This window comes from Ranitomeya imitator, chromosome 2 (assembly GCF_032444005.1).
Source record: "Ranitomeya imitator isolate aRanImi1 chromosome 2, aRanImi1.pri, whole genome shotgun sequence".
Lineage (NCBI taxonomy): Eukaryota > Metazoa > Chordata > Amphibia > Anura > Dendrobatidae > Ranitomeya > Ranitomeya imitator.
This window is the reverse complement of record NC_091283.1, coordinates 415,615,146-415,636,139: the sequence shown is the minus strand read 5'-3', so window position 1 is coordinate 415,636,139 and position 20,994 is coordinate 415,615,146. Positions and strand designations below refer to the sequence as shown.

Genomic DNA, 20,994 nt, shown 5'->3' with positions numbered 1-20,994 from the left:
ATGTGCCCCGGGCGCAGCCGACAAGGGGGCGCCAGCGAGCCGCCTGATGATGCGGCGGTCCAAAGAGGCTCCTCGTCGGCGGCATTCTGCCACCCCCACACTGAGATAGTCCCGTTCTCTGAGCCGGCTGTCAAATAGCTCCTCGGTTGTGCTTCCCTGTGTCTGTGCTGACATCTGATCATGTGATCGGCACAGCACAGTGATGACATCACTGTGTGCCCAGGTCACATGATCCAATTCCTGGGAAACAGGAAGCGCAACCGAGGAGCTGTGAGCACGGAGCCATCATCTGAAGGTGAGTTAAGTGTTTGTTATTTTATCATGTGTCTGCCAGCAGCACGGGGGAGGGGGGGGGGGGGATGTGTCTGCCAGCAGCACAGGGGGGGGAGATGTGTCTGCCAGCAGCACAGGGGGGGAGGGGCATGTGTCTGCCAGCAGCACAGGGGGGAGGGGCATGTGTCTGCCAGCAGCACAGGGGGGAGGGGCATGTGTCTGCCAGCAGCACAGGGGGGGAGGGGCATGTGTCTGCCAGCAGCACAGGGGGGGAGGGGCATGTGTCTGCCAGCAGCACAGGGGGGGAGGGGCATGTGTCTGCCAGCAGCACAGGGGGGGGAGGGGCATGTGTCTGCCAGCAGCACAGGGGGGGAGGGGCATGTGTCTGCCAGCAGCACAGGGGGGGGGGGGGGCATGTGTCTGCCAGCAGCACAGGGGGGGGGGGGCCTGTGTCTGCCAGCAGCACAGGGGGGAGGCATGTGTCTGCCAGCAGCACGGGGGGGGCATGTGTCTGCCAGCAGCACGGGGGGGGGCATATGTCTGCCAGCAGCACAGGGGGGGGGCATATGTCTGCCAGCAGCACAGGGGGGGCATGTGTCTGCCAGCAGCACAGGGGGGGCATGTGTCTGCCAGCAGCACGGGGGGGGCATGTGTCTGCCAGCAGCACAGGGGGGGGCATGTGTCTGCCAGCAGCACAGGGGGGGGGCATGTGTCTGCCAGCAGCACAGGGGGGGGGCATGTGTTTGCCAGCAGCACAGGGGGGGGGGGGCATGTGTCTGCCAGCAGCACAGGGGGGGGGGCATGTGTCTGCCAGCAGCACAGGGGGGGTATGTGTCTGCCAGCAGCACAGGAGGGGCATGTGTCTGCCAGCAGCACAGGGGGGGCATATAGTGACCGGGGGGCCTGTACCTGCCAGCAGCACTGTGGGGCATATTGTGACCAGGAGGCATGTCCCTGCCAGCACAGGGGGGCATATAGTGACGGGGGGTATGTGCGTGCCAGCAGCACAAGGGGGCATATAGTGATCCGGGGGAGCATGTGTCTGCCAGCAGCACAGGGGGGCATGTGCTTGACAGCAGCACAGGGGGGCATATGCCAGCACAAGGATGGGGGTTATATAGATACCAGGATGAGGGACATATGATTTGTAAGACGGACACTGGTATTATAAGACAGACCCGCATTTAACATAAAAAAATATTTTTTCCTCTTTTTCTTCACCAAATTTGTGGATGCGTCTTATGGTCCGAAAAACACGGTAAAAGTTGTTTTTTTTTTGTAAGCTTGGGACACCAGTTGCTAATGGTGTGCGTTCATCCCAGGCCCATACAAGTATTAACCTGTGACAGCTCTAACTTCCTGCAGCCTGATCCCCCACTGTTACCAGTAGATGGAAATTGTTACATTTTGGGGTCTTGAAACCCCTGGCAATAGTTGAATTAACCCCTTAATGTATATGACCTTGCTCCACACACGGAAGACGACAGATGAGTTACATAGCCGGCATATGCCTCTCACAGCAGAGATTAGCGGTACCACCGATCGTTGCCATTACAGGGGCTGACAGCACAGAATGAATGCTCAAACCAAGCACAGGCACTCGGATCTTGATTTGAACAGTCATTCTATGCTGACAGACTCCCATTAACCCCTTAAATTTAGTTATCAATCAGTATATAAGCTCTTCCATCTGGTCTGTGCGTTTAAGCACTTGTCGGCTACCCCACGACTTGATTATGTGGTGCTGATGGGTTTGGCATTGCAGCCGAGGGCCAATTGAATGCCCTTGTTGCTGACTTGTTAGTTCTCCAAGGCCTGGGCTTCACTATTTACGCAGCTATTGCAGTAGATTGCAGAAGTAATTAAAAAACTACAGGTTCAAATCCCCTAAGGTGACCGAAAAAAAGGGAACAGCAAAATGTTTTTTTTAATATTAGAAAAAAATAAAAATCCTATCGTTACCCTTTTGACGGTGTGCTCATGGGGGGGGGGGGGGGGGGTGAAAAAAAAAACAACACACAAACTGTAAAGTAAGAAGAAAAAAAAAAGTTATGGCTTTATGAAAAAGAGAAAGAAAAATTAAAACACGAAAACAAAAAATAGGCTGTCCTAAAGGGTTGATTAGCTAGGGAGCTAATAAATACTCTTATGCTCACTGATTATACTTTTAGTGCTTATAGGGCCCGGAATAAAATATTGCCCAACAGGTCAGAACAGTGGGCACGTCCGACTGCTTATAGTCATAGATCAGAGCCTGACAAACCGAATTGAAGGGCTCTGCATAATGTCCCCCTCTAGGGACAGGAGAGCAGCAGACTCGGCCATTGATCATGTGTCTCCAGTCCGGTGATGACGAGACGCCTGAAAGATTCCAGGACACATTTATATGTGAGAAGTTCCCTGGCACAGAAAGTTGCTTGCATAGAAAACAATATTAAGCCTCTGGAGCTGCTCCGAGCTGATGGGACAAATTAAAACAAGCTCCAGTGATTGAAGTCGGCACAGATTGCTGAAAATACCGAATCACTGTGTTGTGCCTAGTGCAGGTAGTAGGGGGCGGTATTTAACTTAAGGTAGTGCCCCCTGCACTGAACATAACAAAATCCATCAGTTTTTGTTCCTTTACTAGTAGAGCCAGTACATCAGATCTACCTGACCCTGTAATGCAGTGTTTCTCAACTCCAGTCCTCAAGACCCACCAACAGGTCATGTTTTCAGGATATCCTTAGCTTTGCACTGGTGATAATTTCATCACCTGCTCAAGCATTAATTCCTTCACCTATGCAATACTAAGGAAATCCTGAAAACATGACCTGTTGGTGGGTCTTGAGGACCGGAGTTGAGAAACACTGCTATAACAGAAGATACGTAAGTAGAGCTCTGCCAGGACATTCCTCATCCATCACTCACAGATATATATTTACCAGTAACCTCAGGGGTAGGGTTGTGGCCACACCGTAAACTGTGGGCTTCTCCTTGCCTCCCACAGTCTCGCTATCTGCTTCAGAAATTGACCGAAAGGGTAATGGAGCGAGAAGTGCCCAGTGCATAAACTAATGCAACCAAGGATTTTCCTTATGGAAGACCATCAATATGCAATCAGTGAGGGTTCCATTCTCAAAACCCCCACTCATCAATGAAAGGGCACCGGTGATCAGGAAGGATATAATGGAACTAGAGAGAGTACAAAGGAGGGCAACAAAATTAATAAAGGGGATGGGAGAACTACAATACCTAGATAGATTAGCGAAATTAGGATTATTTAGTCTAGAAAAAAGACGACTGAGGGGCGATCTAATAACCATGTATAAGTATATAAGGGGACAATACAAATATCTCGCTGAGGATCTGATTATACCAAGGAAGGTGACGGGCACAAGGGGGCATTCTTTGCGTCTGGAGGAGAAAAGGTTTTTCCACCAACATAGAAGAGGATTCTTTACTGTTAGGGCGGTGAGAATCTGGAATTGCTTGCCTGAGGAGGTGGTGATGGCGAACTCAGTCGAGGGGTTCAAGAGAGGCCTGGATGTCTTCCTGGAGCAGAACAATATTGTATCATACAATTATTAGGTTCTGTAGAAGGACGTAAATCTGGGGATTTATTATGATGGAATATAGGCTGAACTGGATGGACAAATGTCTTTTTTCGGCCTTACTAACTATGTTACTATGTTACTATGGAAGGGGCTGAATGTAGTGTGCAGCACAACTACATCAATATGATGGTGGGCATGCCTGGTACTGGAGCGTAGACTTCTCAGTAAATGTTGCTTTGTGCGGGAAAAGGTGCTGCTGGGCGGAGAATAGAGCTGGCGTGGCAGAGGCTTCAGATCTACAAGTAGCTCTCCAGACTCATTTGCAAATCAACTCAAACGCTGATTTTTCAGTAATGGAGGAATGGACTGGCCATGTTAAGGTATTGTTTGATCTGTCTTTGAAAGAGCTACATGCAAATATAAATAGTTTGGGGGGTGACATATTGCTGTCAGATTTCCTTTACATAGTTTGTCCAGACTGTTGAGACCTCCACTGATCCCAGGAAAAGGCTATGATATGCCCAGATAGCAATAAAAGAAGGCCATGCATGCACCACCACACTATTTATTATCGCTGGAACTGCTTATAAAAAAAAAAAAACAGCACTCGCTGTCTCCAGCAGTCTTATTGAAACTGAATGCAGCGGAAGTGCACAAGCACAGCCACATCTCCAAACCATCGGGACATTTCAGAGATCTCTTTACAAGATCAGTCAGTCTCATCAGTCTGAACCCCATCAACCAGCAAGATTTTACTTTTCCTCTGGACTTAAGAAATAAATTAGCCTCACGCTGCTTTCACGATTTTGCAAAACAGCCGATAACTAGGTTGTCAGACACAACCCTGTAGTTGTAGCTAATCCCACAGAAAGTACTTGTTGAACATTACTGGCAGCCATGGCACTGATAAAGGAGGCCGGGAACTCACTTAATTTTGAGAAGGTTGAGTGACTTGTTTTGGCTGGCGGATATCTCTCCTGTCCTGTTCCTGTTCACATACACAGAGAAGCCGTTATTCCTGAAACCAAACTCTTTTGCTACCTGTGGAAAAAAAACACAAGGAGAGAAAAGATTTTACAAATTGACACTGTGCCAACATGGAATTGTGTGAGCAATTCAGCAGAGCCCACCGCCCCGTGGTGCACATACCCCACAATCCAGCACAACCCACCGCCCCTTGGCACATTCACCCCACAATCCAGTGCAGCACTGCACCATGGCACACTCATCCCAATTCCAGCCCTGCCCATCGCCCCGTTACACACTTATCCCAATTCCAGCCCTGCTCGTTGTCCCGTGGCACACTCATCCCAATTCGAGCCCAGCCAACCGCCCTGTGGCACACACATCCCACAATCCAGCACAGCACTGTCCAGTGGCACACTCATGCCAATTCCAGCACTGCCCATCGTCCCGTAACACACATCAAAATTTGAGCGCAGCCCACCGCCTCGTGGCACGCTCCCCCCACAATTCACCACAGCTCCTCGCACCGTGACGCACTCATCCCAATTGCAGCACAGCCCATCGCCCCGTGACGCATTCATCCCAATTCCAGCACAGCCCATCGCCCCGTGACACACTCATCTCATCCCAATTCCAGCACAGCCCATCGCCCCGTGACGCACTCATCCCAATTCCAGCACAGCCCATCGCCCCGTGACGCACTCATCTCATCCCAATTCCAGCACAGCCCATCGCCCCGTGACGCACTCATCTCATCCCAATTCCAGCACAGCCCATCGCCCCGTGACACACTCATCTCATCCCAATTCCAGCACAGCCCATCGCCCCGTGACGCATTCATCCCAATTCCAGCACAGCCCATCGCCCCGTGACACACTCATCTTATCCCAATTCCAGCACAGCCCATCGCCCCGTGACGCACTCATCCCAATTCCAGCACAGCCCATCGCCCCGTGACGCACTCATCTCATCCCAATTCCAGCACAGCCCATCGCCCCGTGACGCACTCATCTCATCCCAATTCCAGCACAGCCCATCGCCCCGTGACACACTCATCTCATCCCAATTCCAGCACAGCCCATCGCCCCGTGACGCATTCATCCCAATTCCAGCACAGCCCATCGCCCCGTGACACACTCATCTTATCCCAATTCCAACACAGCCCATCGCCCCGTGACGCACTCATCCCAATTCCAGCACAGCCCATCGCCCCGTGACGCACTCATCTCATCCCAATTCCAGCACAGCCCATCGCCCCGTGACGCACTCATCTCATCCCAATTCCAGCACAGCCCATCGCCCCGTGACGCACTCATCTCATCCCAATTCCAGCACAGCCCATCGCCCCGTGACGCACTCATCTCAACCCAATTCCAGCACAGCCCATCGCCCCGTGACACACTCATCTCATCCCAATTCCAGCACAGCCCATCGCCCCGTGACGCACTCATCTCATCCCAATTCCAGCACAGCCCATCGCCCCGTGACGCACTCATCTCATCCCAATTCCAGCACAGCCCATCGCCCCGTGACGCACTCATCTCATCCCAATTCCAGCACAGCCCATCGCCCCGTGACACTCATCTCATCCCAATTCCAGCACAGCCCATCGCCCCGTGACGCACTCATCTCATCCCAATTCCAGCACAGCCCATCGCCCCGTGACGCACTCATCTCATCCCAATTCCAGCACAGCCCATCGCCCCGTGACGCACTCATCTCATCCCAATTCCAGCACAGCCCATCGCCCCGTGATGCACTCATCTCATCCCAATTCCAGCACAGCCCATCGCCCCGTGACACACTCATCTCATCCCAATTCCAGCACAGCCCATCGCCCCGTGACGCACTCATCTCATCCCAATTCCAGCACAGCCCATCGCCCCGTGACGCACTCATCTCATCCCAATTCCAGCGCAGCCCATCGCCCCATGACGCACTCATCTCATCCCAATTCCAGCACAGCCCATCGCCCGTGACGCACTCATCCCAATTCCAGCACAGCCCATCGCCCCGTGACGCACTCATCCCAATTCCAGCACAGCCCATCGCCCCGTGATGCACTCATCCCAATTCCAGCACAGCCCATCGCCCCCTGACGCACTCATCCCAATTCCGGCACAGCCCATTGACCCGTGGCACTCACGTTACCGCCCCTTAGCACACTCACCCCACATTCCCCTACAGTCCAACACCCCGTGGAACATTCACCCCACAATCCAGCAGCACTCACCGCCCAGTGGCACATTCATCTCACATTAAAGGACAGCGCACTGCCCCGTGGCACACTCTCACCTCACATTCTAGCACAGACCACTTCCCCGTTGAAGCGTTCCAGAGCTAGAACGTCAAAGTGACAGTGGTCAGAATTGTAAAAATTGGCCTGGTTATTAAGGTAAAAATTGGCTCAGTAACTAAAGGGTTAAATATAACAAAAGTACAAATAAAACCCAACAAATAAGTGACATATTCATAATGCACATATTGAGCCTTTGTGCAGCGTACAGGCGGTAACCTGATCCTGCTGATATCGGGCAGTGATTTACGCTGCCTTTGCCTGCAATGACTTCCTATGATTTTTAGAAATACAGTTAATTATTAACAGTATCTGGTTCTGACCATGCTGTGTTTTGTGCTGTGTTTTATTGAAGATATTCAATAAAAAATACTTATAAAGTATACAAAGGGTCCTGGGAGTACATTCACTATGTGTGATCTCCAAAACAGGAGTCCCAAAACTCACCGTGTGAATAATTTTATGGCTTGATTACAGCTCCATTCACTTCTTCTACTTCCACCAGTCCCATAAAAGTGAATGGAGCAGCAGACATGAATGCAAACTACCACTTCCCTCAACGCAGTTTCCAGCATTCACACATTTATCATCTATGCTGGGGATAGATTGTTATTGCATTAAAGGGAACCTGTCACCCCGTTTTTTGAGATTGAGATATAAATACTGTTAAATAGGGCCTGCGCTGTGTGTTACTATAGTGTATGTAGTGTACCCCGATTCCCCACCTATGCTGAGAAATAACTTACCAAAGTCGCCGTTTTCGCCTGTCAATCAGGCTGGTCAGGTCGGGAGGGCGTGTTCACAGCGCTGGTTCTTCCTCAGCTTTACGTTGGTGGCGTAGTGGTGTGCGCCTGTTGAAGTGACTAATCCACTGTGGGCACGTGAACAAGCAGCGCGCGATCTGCGCTGTCATCCCTTTCGTCTCCAGGAAGATGGCCGCCCCCACCGACGAAAGGGATGACAGCGCAGATCGCGCGCTGCTTGTTCACGTGCCCACAGTGGATTAGTCACTTCAACAGGCGCACACCACTACGCCACCAACGTAAAGCTGAGGAAGAACCAGCGCTGTGAACACGCCCTCCCGACCTGACCAGCCTGATTGACAGGCGAAAACGGCGACTTTGGTAAGTTATTTCTCAGCATAGGTGGGGAATCGGGGTACACTACATACACTATAGTAACACACAGCGCAGGCCCTATTAACAGTATTTATATCTCAATCTCAAAAAACGGGGTGACAGGTTCCCTTTAAGTAGGGGAATCCCATCAATTGTGCAATATGGGGGTACAGCAGTATATAATGGATGCATTAGTGCAGTAAAACCCTGTCAATAGGGGAAAACAACATACCTTTTTGAGAAATGTTGCAGCAGATTCCCGCTTGGTTGCGTTGATGCGCTTCACCCCCTCCGGAGACTGGATCCGGATGATCTACAGACAAATAAAAATAAGATTCCCATTATTATTATATACTAGATGGTGGCCCGATTCTAACGCATCGGGTATTCTACAATATGCATGTCCACGTAGTATATTGCACAGCCCCCGTAGTATATTGCCCAGCCCACGTAGTATATTGCCCAGCCCACATAGTATATTGCCCAGCCCACGTAGTATATTGCCCAGACACGTAGTATATTGCCCAGCCACGTAGTATACAGCACAGTGCCACGTAGTATATTGCCCAGGGACGTAGTATACAGCACAGTGCCACGTAGTATAATGCCCAGGGACGTAGTATACAGCATAGTGCCACGTAGTATATTGCCCAGCCACGTAGTATACTGCCCAGCCACGTAATATATTGCCCAGCCACGTAATATATTGCCCAGCCACGTAGTATATTGCCCAGCGACGTAGTATACAGCACAGAGCCACGTAGTATATTGCCCAGCCACGTAGTATATTGCCCAGCTATGTAGTATATTGCCCAGTGACGTAGTATATTGCCCAGTGACGTAGTATATTGCCCAGTGATGTAGTATACAGCACAGAGCCACGTAGTATATTGCCCAGTTACGTAGTATATTGGCCAGTCACGTAGTATAATGCCCATCCACGTAAAAGTACAAAGCTACACATATGGAAACAAGAATTAAATAGTCACATGTAAAACAAACCAGAATATGAGCTAAACCTATGATTTATTAAATGATTTATGGTTGAATTGCTGTAAAGTCACTACAGAGGACCATAAGCAAGAGAAGACTTGTTTGGGCCGAGCAAGATCAAAGACTGGACCTATGGAAATCAGTCCTGTGAATTAAGAAGTCAAAAAATGGTAATTAGACCTACCGGTAATTGTATTTCCAGGAATCCATCCTGACAGCACCATTGGAGCACGTCGTTCTTACCCTTAGTGGGACAGGAATAACAAGCGGTTAAAAGGACCCTCCCCACTCCACCCACCAGTGATTTTCTAAGTATCACATCTGGATGGATGCAAAAGAGAGTTTATTAACAGTCATACACCAATGTTACATCACATTAGTCGATAGTATAAACTTGCAGTGGGAGGGAACTAGTAGGGCTGTCAGGATGGATTCCTGGAAATACAATTACCGGTAGGTCTAATTACCGTTTTCCAGTTCACCACCTGACAGCACCATTGGAGGAATACCAAAGGATGGTAAACTAGGGTGGGACTACTGCATGTAATACTTTTCTACCAAAAGCTAACTGATCTGATGAGACATCTAATTTATAGTATCTGGCAAAGGTAGAAAGACTGGTCCAAGTCACCGCCCTACAAATTTGCTCTGCTGAGGCTTCCCCCTTCTCTGCCCATGATGTAGAGATAGCTCGAGTTGAATGGGCTCTAAGAATATGTGGGGATCTTTCCTTGGTCTGTATACGCTAGGTTTATCATGGTTTTGAGCCACCCAACAATGGTTGATTTTGCTGCCTTACAACCTCTATTTGGACCCTCGTACTGTATGAACAAGTTAGTGTCCCGTCTCCAACCTTCCGTCGCCCCCAGGTATTTTAGAACAGTCTCCCTAACGTCAAGGTTATGGTAGACCCCTTCCTTTGTGTTTCTAGAGTGTTGGCAGAATGAGGGAAGGATTGTCTCCTGATTTATATTTGTTGAGGACACTACCTTGGGGAGGAAGGCTGGGTTAAGTTTTGAGACTATTCTATCGTCAAAGATCTGAAGATATGGATCCTGAATGGATTGAGCCTGCATCTCCCCCAATCTTTTAGCTGACGTGATGGCAATCAGGAAGGCTGTTTTAAAGGAGAGATTGGCTATGCTCATATCTTCTGATAACAAGTATGGGGTTTTACACTGGGCATTAAGGACCAAGTTTAGGTTCCAAGGAGGAGTTGATTTTCTTACAAGTGGTCTCATTCTTTGTGTGGCCCTGGAAAATCTTTCTATCCAAGGATGGGTGGCTAGTGACATATCAAAAAAGACACTAAGTGCTGCAATCTGTAAAGTACTAGGCCAGAGGCCCTTCTCAAAACCGAGTTGCAGGACGTCGAGGATTTTGGGAATGTTGGGTTTTGAAATATCCACAGGAACCTCTCCCAGAAAGGAACAATAATGCTTCCAGATTTTGTTATAAATCACTGAGGTCACCGGCTTTCTGCTTGCCTGGAGTGTGGTAATGACATCCTCTGACAGGCCTCTAGATCTTAGGGTTCGCCGTTCAGAATACAAGCAGATAGGTGTAGAGAGTCTGGGTCTTTGTGGAACACCGGCCTTTGTAGTAGAAGGTCTTGCCTGTTCGGTAGTAAGATTGGTCTCTCTGTTGACATTCTGGATAGTAGAGAGAACCAGCTTCTTTTTGGTCAAAAAGGAACCACCAGGATTACGGTTACTCTCTCGTCTCTTATCTTCCTGAGTGTCTTCGGTATCAGAGGAAGAGGCGGAAATGCGTTCAGGAGACATTCTCCCCAATACTGAGACAAGGCGTCTACTCCTGTGGCTTCATCTAGAGGATTGAGACAGAAAAATGCTCTGGTCTTTGCATTTGACCTGGTGGCAAAAAGATCCACCTGAGGTGTTCTCCACTGCTGACACAGACTGCTGAATATTTCTGGGTTTAGTTCCCATTGTCGAGGATGTACAGGCGTTCTGCTCAAGAAGTCTGCTACCTGATTTTTGGCACCTTCCAGGTGAACTGCCGAGATGGATTTGACAGATTTCTCTGCCCATCTGAAGATCTGGTCTGCTAGGTATTGCAGCGGCGGATGTTTCCAACCTCCTTGTTGTCTTAGAAATGCCACTGCTGTCACATTGTCGGACAGTATTCTTACATGTCTGTCTCTGACCTGTGACTGGGCATGGTATAGCACCTTCCAGATCGCATAAAAGCTCCCTGAAATTTGACGACCTTGCAGCAATCTGAGGACTCCATTCTCTCTGGTAGTATGTCCTTTCTATATGTCCGCCCCATCCGAATTGACTGGCGTCTGTGGTAACAGTGACACAGGGATCGAGGACCCATGGAACCCCCACTTTTAGGTTCTTCGGTGTGGTCCACCAGGTTAGGGATTTCTTTCCTGACCTGAGAAACAATCATCTTCTTGTCCAGAGAGTCCTGTCTCCTGTTCCAAGATTTCAAAATCTCTTTCTGTAACCCTCACGAGTGGAACTGGCTCCATTTCACACAGGGTATACATGCCGTCATTAGGCCCAGAATCCTCATTGCCTCTCTTATGGAGGGGGTATTCCTTCTGAATTGGTGTATGTGCCTGATCAAGGCCTTATGTCTGTCTTCTGGTAAGAAAGATGTTCTGGCGTTGGAATCTAATATGACCCACAAAAATTTCATTCTGGAATTTGAGACCAGGCATGATTTTTTCCAATTCACAATCCACCCCAGGTCCAGTAGAATGGAGAGTGTGAAGCTGCAGTCTATCTTGAGAAGTTTCTCCGACCTCGCCATTATCAGAAAGTCCTCCAGATATGGCACTATGGCAATATCCTGGTTCCTTAGATAGGCTACTATCTCTGACATTAGTTTGGTAAATATTCTGGGTGCTGAAGCAAGACCGAAGGGGAGGCATCTGAACTGGAAGTGATACATTACTTCTTTGTTCATCAGGCGAATCTCAGAAACTTTTGAAAGGAAGCGTGTATTGGGACATGGTAGTATGCATTGCTTAGATCTAAGGTGCACATCACCATGTCTTTGTCTAAGAAAGGCGTTGTGGACCTTATAGATTCCATCCTGAATCTTTTGTACCTGATCCACCTGTTTAAGGCTGTGTTCACACGTTGCGGTTTTTTTGCGTTTTTTCCCGATAAAAACGCTATAAAACCGCAAAAAAAAAAAATCGCATACAATAAGCATCCCATCATTTAGAATGAATTCCGCATGTTTTGTGCACATGATGCGTTTTTTTCCGCGAAAAAAACGCATCGCGGCAAAAAAGCAGCATGTTCATTAATTTTCCGTTTTTTTTGCGGATTTCCCACTCCAAAATGCATTGGGAAGTGTCCGGGAAAAAACGCGGCAAAAACGCGGCAAAAACCCATGCGGTTTTCTTGCGGATTTCTTGCAGAAAATGTCCGGAATTCTCAGGAATTTTCTGCAAGAAATCCTGAACGTGTGCACATAGCCTAAGGGTTTTAAATTTATGATCGTTCGGGAGTCTCCCGAAGGTTTTTTTTTATTGAGAACAAGTGAGAATAATGGCCCTTACCTCTTTCTGAGACGGGTACCGGGATCATTGCCTCTAACTCTAACAACTCCTGGATGTTTATCCACATAGAGGAGTCTAAGAGCGGACAGGGTCTGGATACTACAAATCTTTCTGGAGGACGGTTGGAGAACTCTAGTTAGTACCCCTAAGCAATTACCTGCAGAATCCAAGGATTTTGGGATATTTTCTGCCAACCCCCTAGAAATTTCTGTAACCGACCTCCCACCTTGATGTCATTTATTTGGCTTTCCTGCACCTGTACTTGGGAAGATGGAGTCTCTACCCTTTCCACCCTTGGGATAAGACCACCTCCCCGATTTCCCTTTCCCTTTGTAGTCTGCCTTCTGACCAGGTCGGGATCTACGAAAGGGCTGGATTTTTTTTTGTGTTCTCCTCAGAGAACCCCTTCTTTTTATCTGAGGCTTTTTCTAAAATGTCATCTACAATAGGGCCAAATACTTTATTCCCTGAGAATGGGATTCCGCACAGTTTATTTTTTTGATTGGATATCCCCTAACCAAGTCTTTAGTCAGATAGCTCTTCTGTCCGCGTTGGACAAAGACTCGCTTCTGGCGGCGAAGCGTACAGATTCTGCTGAAGCGTCCGCCATAAAGCCTGTTGCGAGTTTAAGTAACGGAAGAGATTTGAGAACAATGTCTCTGGAAGTCTTAAGGCCCCTTCACATTAAGCGACGCTGCAGCGATACCGACAACGATTCGGATCGCTGCAGCGTCGCTGTTTGGTCGCTGGAGAGCTGTCACACAGACCGCTCTCCAGCGACCAACGATGCCGGTAACCAGGGTAAACATCGGGTAACTAAGCGCAGGGCCGCGCTTAGTAACCCGATGTTTACCCTGGATACCATGCTAAAAGTAAAAAAAAAAACAAACACTAGATACTTACCTACCGCTGTCTGTCCTCCAGCGCTGTGCTCTGCTCTCCTCCTGTACTGTCTGTGAGCCGGAAAGCAGAGCGGTGACGTCACCGCTCTGCTTTCCGGCTCACAGCCAGTGCAGGAGGAGAGCAGAGCACAGCGCTGGAGGACAGACGGCTGTAGGTAAGTATCTAGTGTTTGTTTGTTTTTTACTTTTAGCATGGTAACCAGGGTAAACATCGGGTTACTAAGCGCGGCCCTGCGCTTAGTTACCCGATGTTTACCCTGGTTACCAGTGAAGACATCGCTGGATCGGTGTCACACACGCCGATCCAGCGATGTCTCCAGGGAGTCCAGCGACGAAATAAAGTTCTGGACTTTGTTCAGCGACCAACGATCTCCCAGCAGGGGCCTGATCGTTGGTCGCTGTCACACAGAACGATTTCATTAACGATATCGTTGCTACGTCACAAATAGCAACGATATCGTTAACAATATCGTTATGTGTGAAGGTACCTTTAGCTTTGAGATGTTCCTCCAAATCGTCTATCCATAAATGCATGGACAGGGCTACTGATGTTGCAGCTAGATTGGCCCATATTACTGCTGCCGAGGATTCCCAAGTTCTCCTGAGCAGTCCACCTGCTTTGCGATCCATTGGATCCTTTAAAGCAGAGGAATCTTCAAATGGAATTGAGGTCTTCTTTGCCACCTTTGCCAATGGAACATCAATCTTGGGAACTTCATCCCACACTGGAAAAACCTTTGTGACTTGAGCATGTAAACTGCCAAACATTTCATCCTGGATCGAGGTTTCTTCTGGCGTGTCCTGTAACTGCATGGTGTTACGAACTGCATGAAGAAGCTCATCTGTATCTGCCGCCAAAAAGTGATATCTTTTCCCTCTGCCCAATGATTCGTCTCTTCCTTCCTGGTCTGATTCTTCCGAATTCTCTTCTTCGGAAGAAGGACTAGACTCTCTTGGCCTTTTCCGTGATGTTTGCGGTTCTGATTGACTTGTCTGGGGCAGATTCAGGCTTGAGATGGATGCCTGAACCTCCTGACGAATCATTGTTCTCATACTGGTTAATAACGCAGTCTGTTCATCACCCACAATCTTAGATGTGCACGACTTGCATAGTGGCTTCCGACAATTTTTCGGGAATTTAGCAGCACATATCAGGCATTTATTTTTCACAGATTTTTTCCTTTCAGGTGCAGGGATGGGAGGCTCTGCCTAGAATACATAGAGATACCAGCAGTAGATAGGGAAGTAGGGGGAGGGGCGAGTATTGTGGTATGGCTTAGATTAGCCCACTCACTTGCCCCTGAAGCTGGTCAGTCCCCTCAGGTCTGGCTGTCTCTTCCATAGCGAAGATAGTTTAGCCGAGTGCTCCTTGTCAGGATGGCCAGCGGCATAAAGACCCCAATGTGACATTTATATAGGATTTACCTGGTTGATCCTGCCCTCGTTACCACGTCCCTGTGGCTGACCGTGCTCCAAGGCCTCCTCCGAGGCCGGCGCTGCTGCTGGCGTCCCGCGCTCCGATGCTCGCTGCGACCGGAAGTGACGCGGCCATCGCACCCGGAAGTGGCCGCTTGATGGAAGCGTTCTCTGGAGAAGGATGCAGCCGTACGCTGGGAATCGGACACTGCTGGAAGCGACCGCCACATTCACCCCCCAGCAGACAGGCGCCCGAACCGAGAGCCCCCTGTGCGGAGGAAACGGACCCGAACCCAGGAACAGCGCTACACTGGGGAGGCTGAGGGACCCCCATGGCAGGTATCAGCCGCAGATAACTTGCGGCAGGGAAAGGCTGGGCCCCCCCAATCCCCACCATCTGCACAGCACCGTCGGAGGAAAAGGTTTCCGGTACTATCCACAGTGGGACAGGAAAAACACTGGTGGGTGGAGTGGGGAGGTTCCTTGCTTGTTGTTCCTGTCCCACTAAGGGTAAGAAGGACGTCCTCCAATGGTGCTGTCAGGTGGTGAACTGGAAAGTGAGATTTTTGGTCTAAGCCAGGAGATAGTTTTCACATGTGTGGTGCCCACCGTGAAGTATGGAGGGGGAGAGGTGATGATGGTGGGGCTTTGCTGGTGACACTGTTGACGATTTATTCCAAATTCATGGCACAGTTCTTACCCAGCGTGGCTAACAGCATCCTGTAATGACGACAGCTCATCTGGATTGCTATTAGTTTGACCATCACTTCTATTGCAACAGGACAATGACCTAAAAAAAACCTTACAGGCTATGCAAAGGCTAGGTGACCAACGAAGAGAGTCCAGGGTAGAGGCTACGTTAGATGTCATGGCCTCCACAATCATCGGACCACAAGCAAACTGATCAGTTTGGGATTATTTTGATGCAAATTGAAGACTGAAGGCAAAGCAGCAACAAGTGTTCTGCTCCTCTTGAAACTCCTTCTAGACTGTTGACAACCATTCCAGATGACAACATGATGAAGCTGCTGGAGAGAAAGCCAAGGAGTTGCAAAGCATCGTCAGACTGAAAGGGAGGACAGAGAGGAATCTAAGGAGTAACAGACATTCTGGTTTGTTTCACCTGTGTTTCTTTTCTCTTTGCTTCCAGGTGTTCATTTGTGCCGCCTTCAACCTGAATCTACAATGTTCAGATTTCAATAACAACAAGAAAAACCATTGGACAAACAAGTGTGGCAGAAAATTTGATAGGTACATTATATCTACAAGATATTCTGAGATCGAGGGCAAGCTAGCCTAGTTGTTATCTTAAAAGGGGTTGTCCAAAGTCATTTTCCTTCTAACTCCCTATCTATTTAGCGCCATAATCTACACTATTTTCTAATATACATCTACTTCTCACTAAATTAAAATATCATCAAAAAGTTAATTTATTTCAGCTCTTCAATCCAAAAAGTGAAACTCATTATATAGAGTCATTACAAACAGAGTGATGTATTTCAAGTGTTTATTTCTGTTAATGTTGATTATGGCTTACAGCCAATGAAAACCCAAAAGACATCATCTCAGCAAATTAGAATAACAAAAAACACCTGCAAAGGCTTCCTAAGTGTTTCAAAAGGTCCCTTAAGGTACCATCACACTAAGCGACGCTGCAGCGATACCGACAACGATCCGGATCGCTGCAGCGTCGCTGTTTGGTCGCTGGAGAGCTGTCACACAGACAGCTCTCCAGCGACCAACGATCCCGAGGTCCCCGGTAACCAGGGTAAACATCGGGTTACTAAGCGCAGGGCCGCGCTTAGTAACCCGATGTTTACCCTGGTTACCATCCTAAAAGTAAAAAAACAAACGCTACATACTTACTACCGCTGTCTGTCCTCGGCGCTCTGCTTCTCTGGTCTGGCTGTGATCACAGCGGCCGGAAAGCAGAGCGGTGACGTCACCGCTCTGCTTTCCGGCTGCCCGGCGCTCACAGCCAGACCAGAGAAGCAGAGCGCCGAGGACAGACAGCGGTAGGTAAGTATGTAGCGTTTGTTTTTTTTACTTTTTAGGATGGTAACCAGGGTAAACATTGGGTTACTAAGCGCGGCCCTGCGCTTAGTTACCCGATGTTTACCCTGGTTACCAGCAAAGACATCGCTGAATCGGTGTCACACACGCCGATTCAGCGATGTCTACGGGGAGTCCAGCGACAAAATAAAGTTCTGGACTTTCTTCCCCGACCAGCGACAGCACAGCAGGATCCTGATCGCTGCTGCGTGTCACACTGGACGATATCGCTAGCGAGGACGCTGCAACGTCACGGATCGCTAGCGATATCGTCTAGTGTGACGGTACCTGTAGGCTGGTTTCACACTTGCATAGGGCAGAGCTGAGTACTTCCTCTGTTAAGCCCCGCCCACTGCCGCACGTCTTCCATTCAGCTCCGCCTACGTCTGCATGCGTCCTGCGTACCTATCTTTAACATTGGGTATGCAGGCCATGTGGTTGTACGCGGATGCGTCCGCATGCGTCGTTTTGATGCTGTGCCGACCGCAACAAAATGCAACATGTTGCGTTCGGCGCAGCATCAAAACGACACATGCGAACGCATCCACGTACATCCGCATGGCCTGCGTACCCAATGTTAAAGATAGGTACGCAGGATGCATGCAGATGTAGGCGGAGCTGAATGGAAGAGATGCTGCAGTGGGCGGGACTTAACGGAGGAAGTACGCAGCCCTCCGCAACTCTACCCTATGCAAGTGTGAAACCAGCCTTAGTCTGTTTCAGCAGCTCCACAATCATGGGGAAGAATGCTGCTGACTTGACAGATGTCCAGAAGCCAGTAACTTACACACTCCACAAGGAGGGTAGGTCCCAAAAGGTCATTGCTAAAGAAGCTGGCTACTCAGAGTGCTGTATCCAAGCATATTATTGGAGAGCTGAGTGGAAGGAAAAAGTGTGGTAGAAAAAGATGCACAAGCAACCGGGATAACCGCAGCCTTGAAAGGATTGTTAAAGGGAACCTGTCACCACCAAAATCGATGGTGAGGTAAGATCACCGTCATCAGGGGCTTATCTGCAGCATTCTGTAATGCTGTAGATAAGCCGCCGATGTAACCTGAAAGATGAGAAAAAAAGGTTAGATTATACTCACCCAGGGGCGGTCCCGCTCCAATGGGTGTCTCAGGTCCGGTACAGCGCCTCCCATCTTCATTCCATGACGTCCTCTTCTGGTCTTCATGCCGTGGCTCCGGCGCAGGCGTACTTTATGTACCCTGTCGAGGGCAGAGCAAAGTACTGCAGTGCGCAGGCGCCGGGAAGGTCAGAGAGGCCCAGCACCTGCACACTGCAGTACTTTGCTCTGCCCTCAACAGGCCAGACAAAGTACGCCTGCGCCGGAGCCACGGCATAAAGACCAGAAGAGGACGTCATGGAATGAAGATAGGAGGCGCCGGAGCGGACCTGAGACACCCATTTGACCGGACCGCAGCAGAACCGCCCCTGGGTGAGTATAATCTAACCTCTTTTTCTCCTCTTTCAGGTTACATCGGGGGCTTATCTATAGCATTACAGAATGCTGTAGATAAGCCCCTGATGACGGTGAGCTTACCTCACCATCGATTTTGGGGGTGACAGGTTCCCTTTAAGAAAAGGCCATTCAAAAATTTAGGGGAGATTCACAAGGAGAGGACTGCTGCTGGAGTCATTGCTTCAAGAGCCACCACACACAGACATATCCAGGACATGGGCTACAAGTGTCACATTCCTTGTGTCTAGCCACTCATGACCAATAGACAACGCCAGAAGCGTCTTACCTGGGCCAAGGAGAATAAGAACTGTACTGTTGCTCAGTGGTCCAAGGTGTTGGTTTCAGATGAAAGTAAATTTTGTATTTGGAAATCAAGGTCCCAGATTCTGGAGGAAGAGTGGAGAGGCCACAATCCAAGCTGCTTGAGGTCTAGTGTGAAATTTCCACAATTAGTGATGGTTTGGGGAGCCATCTCATCTGCTGGTGTAGGTCCAGTGTTTATCAACACCAAAGTCAGCGCAGCCGTCTACCAGGAAATTTTAGAGCACTTCATGCTTCCCTCTGCCGACAAGCTTTTTGGAGATGGAAATTTCATTCTCCAGCAGGACTTGGCACCTGTCCACACTGACAAAAGTACCAATACCTGGTTTAAAAACAACAGTATCACTGTGGTTGATTGGCCAGCAAACTCGCCTGACCTTAACCCCATAGAGAATCTATGGGGTATTGTAATGAGGAAGATGAGAGACACCAGACCTAACAATGCAAACGAGATGAAGGCTGCTATCAAAGCAACCTGGGCTTCCATAACCTCAGCAGTGCCACAGGCTGATCACCTCCATGCCACACCGCATTGATGCAGTAATTGATGCAAAAGGAGCCTCGACCAAGAATTGAGTACATTTACTGAACATACATTTCAGTAGGCCAACATTTTGGATTTGAAAATTTTTCAAGCTGGTGTTATAAATATTCTAATTTACTGAGATAATGACTTTTGGGTTTTCATTGGCTGTAAGCCATAATCATCAACATTAACAGAAATCAACACTTGAAATACATCAGTTTGTAATGACTCTATACAATATATTTCACTTTTTGTATTGAAGAACTGAAGATAATTAACTTTTTGATGATATTCTTATTTAGTGAAAAACACTTGTACTTAATTAAAAATCCCCTACACTAACTGCTTTTCTACTTTTGTTTTTTTCCATTTTGATGATGCTTCGTTCATGAATCTCAGTGCATGAGGGGATACTCAAATGAAGCATTATAAAGGGGAAGAGGCTGTGGTCACTGACGAAGCTTCTGCCCCATCCCTGAAACAAAGGGTTATTAGTGACTTTCATTTCAGGTGTAGGGCAATTGCCAATCAATGATGTCCCAGATGTAATGTGATTGATGGAAGACAAGTGTGGAGACCCTGCAGACCATGGTGGCCGCTCACAGTAACATGGGGCCTGGTGTGGTCATGGTCGGAGCATTGGTCCCATGACCGGTCCATTCTGTACGACAAGTCACATAAGGATGATTGGCCCATTCTATATACAGATTATATATAAGGTGTGTAAGTATCGGAGCAGTGTGTATATACACAGAAGCAGCCCCAGCAACGATCAGGGTGCAGCCTCCCAATGTGATCCGGTGACACACCGTACCAGTATAGCCCATAATGGCGACGTCTCGGTTCTGGCCGAGAACCTTTCTTGAGAAAGAAATTGCCAAGTTTTCCACCTTCTCCCAGCGCTGCGCTGCCTCCATTATGTACACACGGTGTGCACCCAGCGGTGACCTCCTCTCACACTGTATCTGTGCCCGGTGCAGTGATGACACATGACATGACACTATTTCTGGGCCTGCTCTCCCCGCCCGGCATCCCGCACACGGATGCAGCCTCCTCCTCACCATACTCTCCGCCATGTCTGTCGCTCCTCGGCCTCCTCCTCCGCCTCACACCGCGGTTACCTCCGGGTTTTCCCGGCCTCTAACGGCTCCAACCGGCCGGTCCTGCGCACTGGTGTCACCTCGCTAAGCTTCCCCCCGGTGTCACTAAACACGATCACAAGGTTCCGGTTCAGAACGTTCCAACCTGACGTGGAGAGCGCCACCTAGTGGCCTGCGGGTTTGACATGAGGGTTCTGGGGATGACATTTTCTTCGTACTGATCTTGATGCTCTCAGTAAATGTTGCCCTGCTCCCTGACTAATTAGGCAGTCTTAACAGTCACCAGCAAAGCCCCCAATGGCCTGCTCCCCGACCAGCAGTGTCACCAACAAATTCCCCCATGTCCTGCTCCCCGACCAGCAGTGTCACCAACAAATTCCTCCATATCCTGCTCCCCAACCAGCAGTGTCACCAACAAATTCCCCCATGTCCTGCTCCCCGACAAGGAGTGTCACCAACAAATTCCTCCATATCCTGCTCCCCGAC

The 20,994-nt window shown here is 49.0% G+C and overlaps 1 protein-coding gene across 1 annotated transcript in view; it reads right to left on the bottom strand.

Annotated features, from left to right (window-relative positions):
* The window catches only part of NPLOC4 (NPL4 homolog, ubiquitin recognition factor), a 64,413-nt gene extending 43,798 nt beyond the window's left edge, over positions 1 to 20,615 (bottom strand). The window contains exons 1-3 of the mRNA XM_069750751.1: positions 20,470 to 20,615; positions 8,422 to 8,502; positions 4,738 to 4,850 (exon numbers count right to left, since the gene is read on the bottom strand). Coding sequence (XP_069606852.1) covers positions 4,738 to 4,850; positions 8,422 to 8,502; positions 20,470 to 20,484 — 209 coding nt within the window. The 5' untranslated portion in view covers positions 20,485 to 20,615. The remainder of the gene's footprint in view (positions 1 to 4,737; positions 4,851 to 8,421; positions 8,503 to 20,469) is intronic.
* Between the last annotated feature and the right edge of the window lie 379 nt (positions 20,616 to 20,994).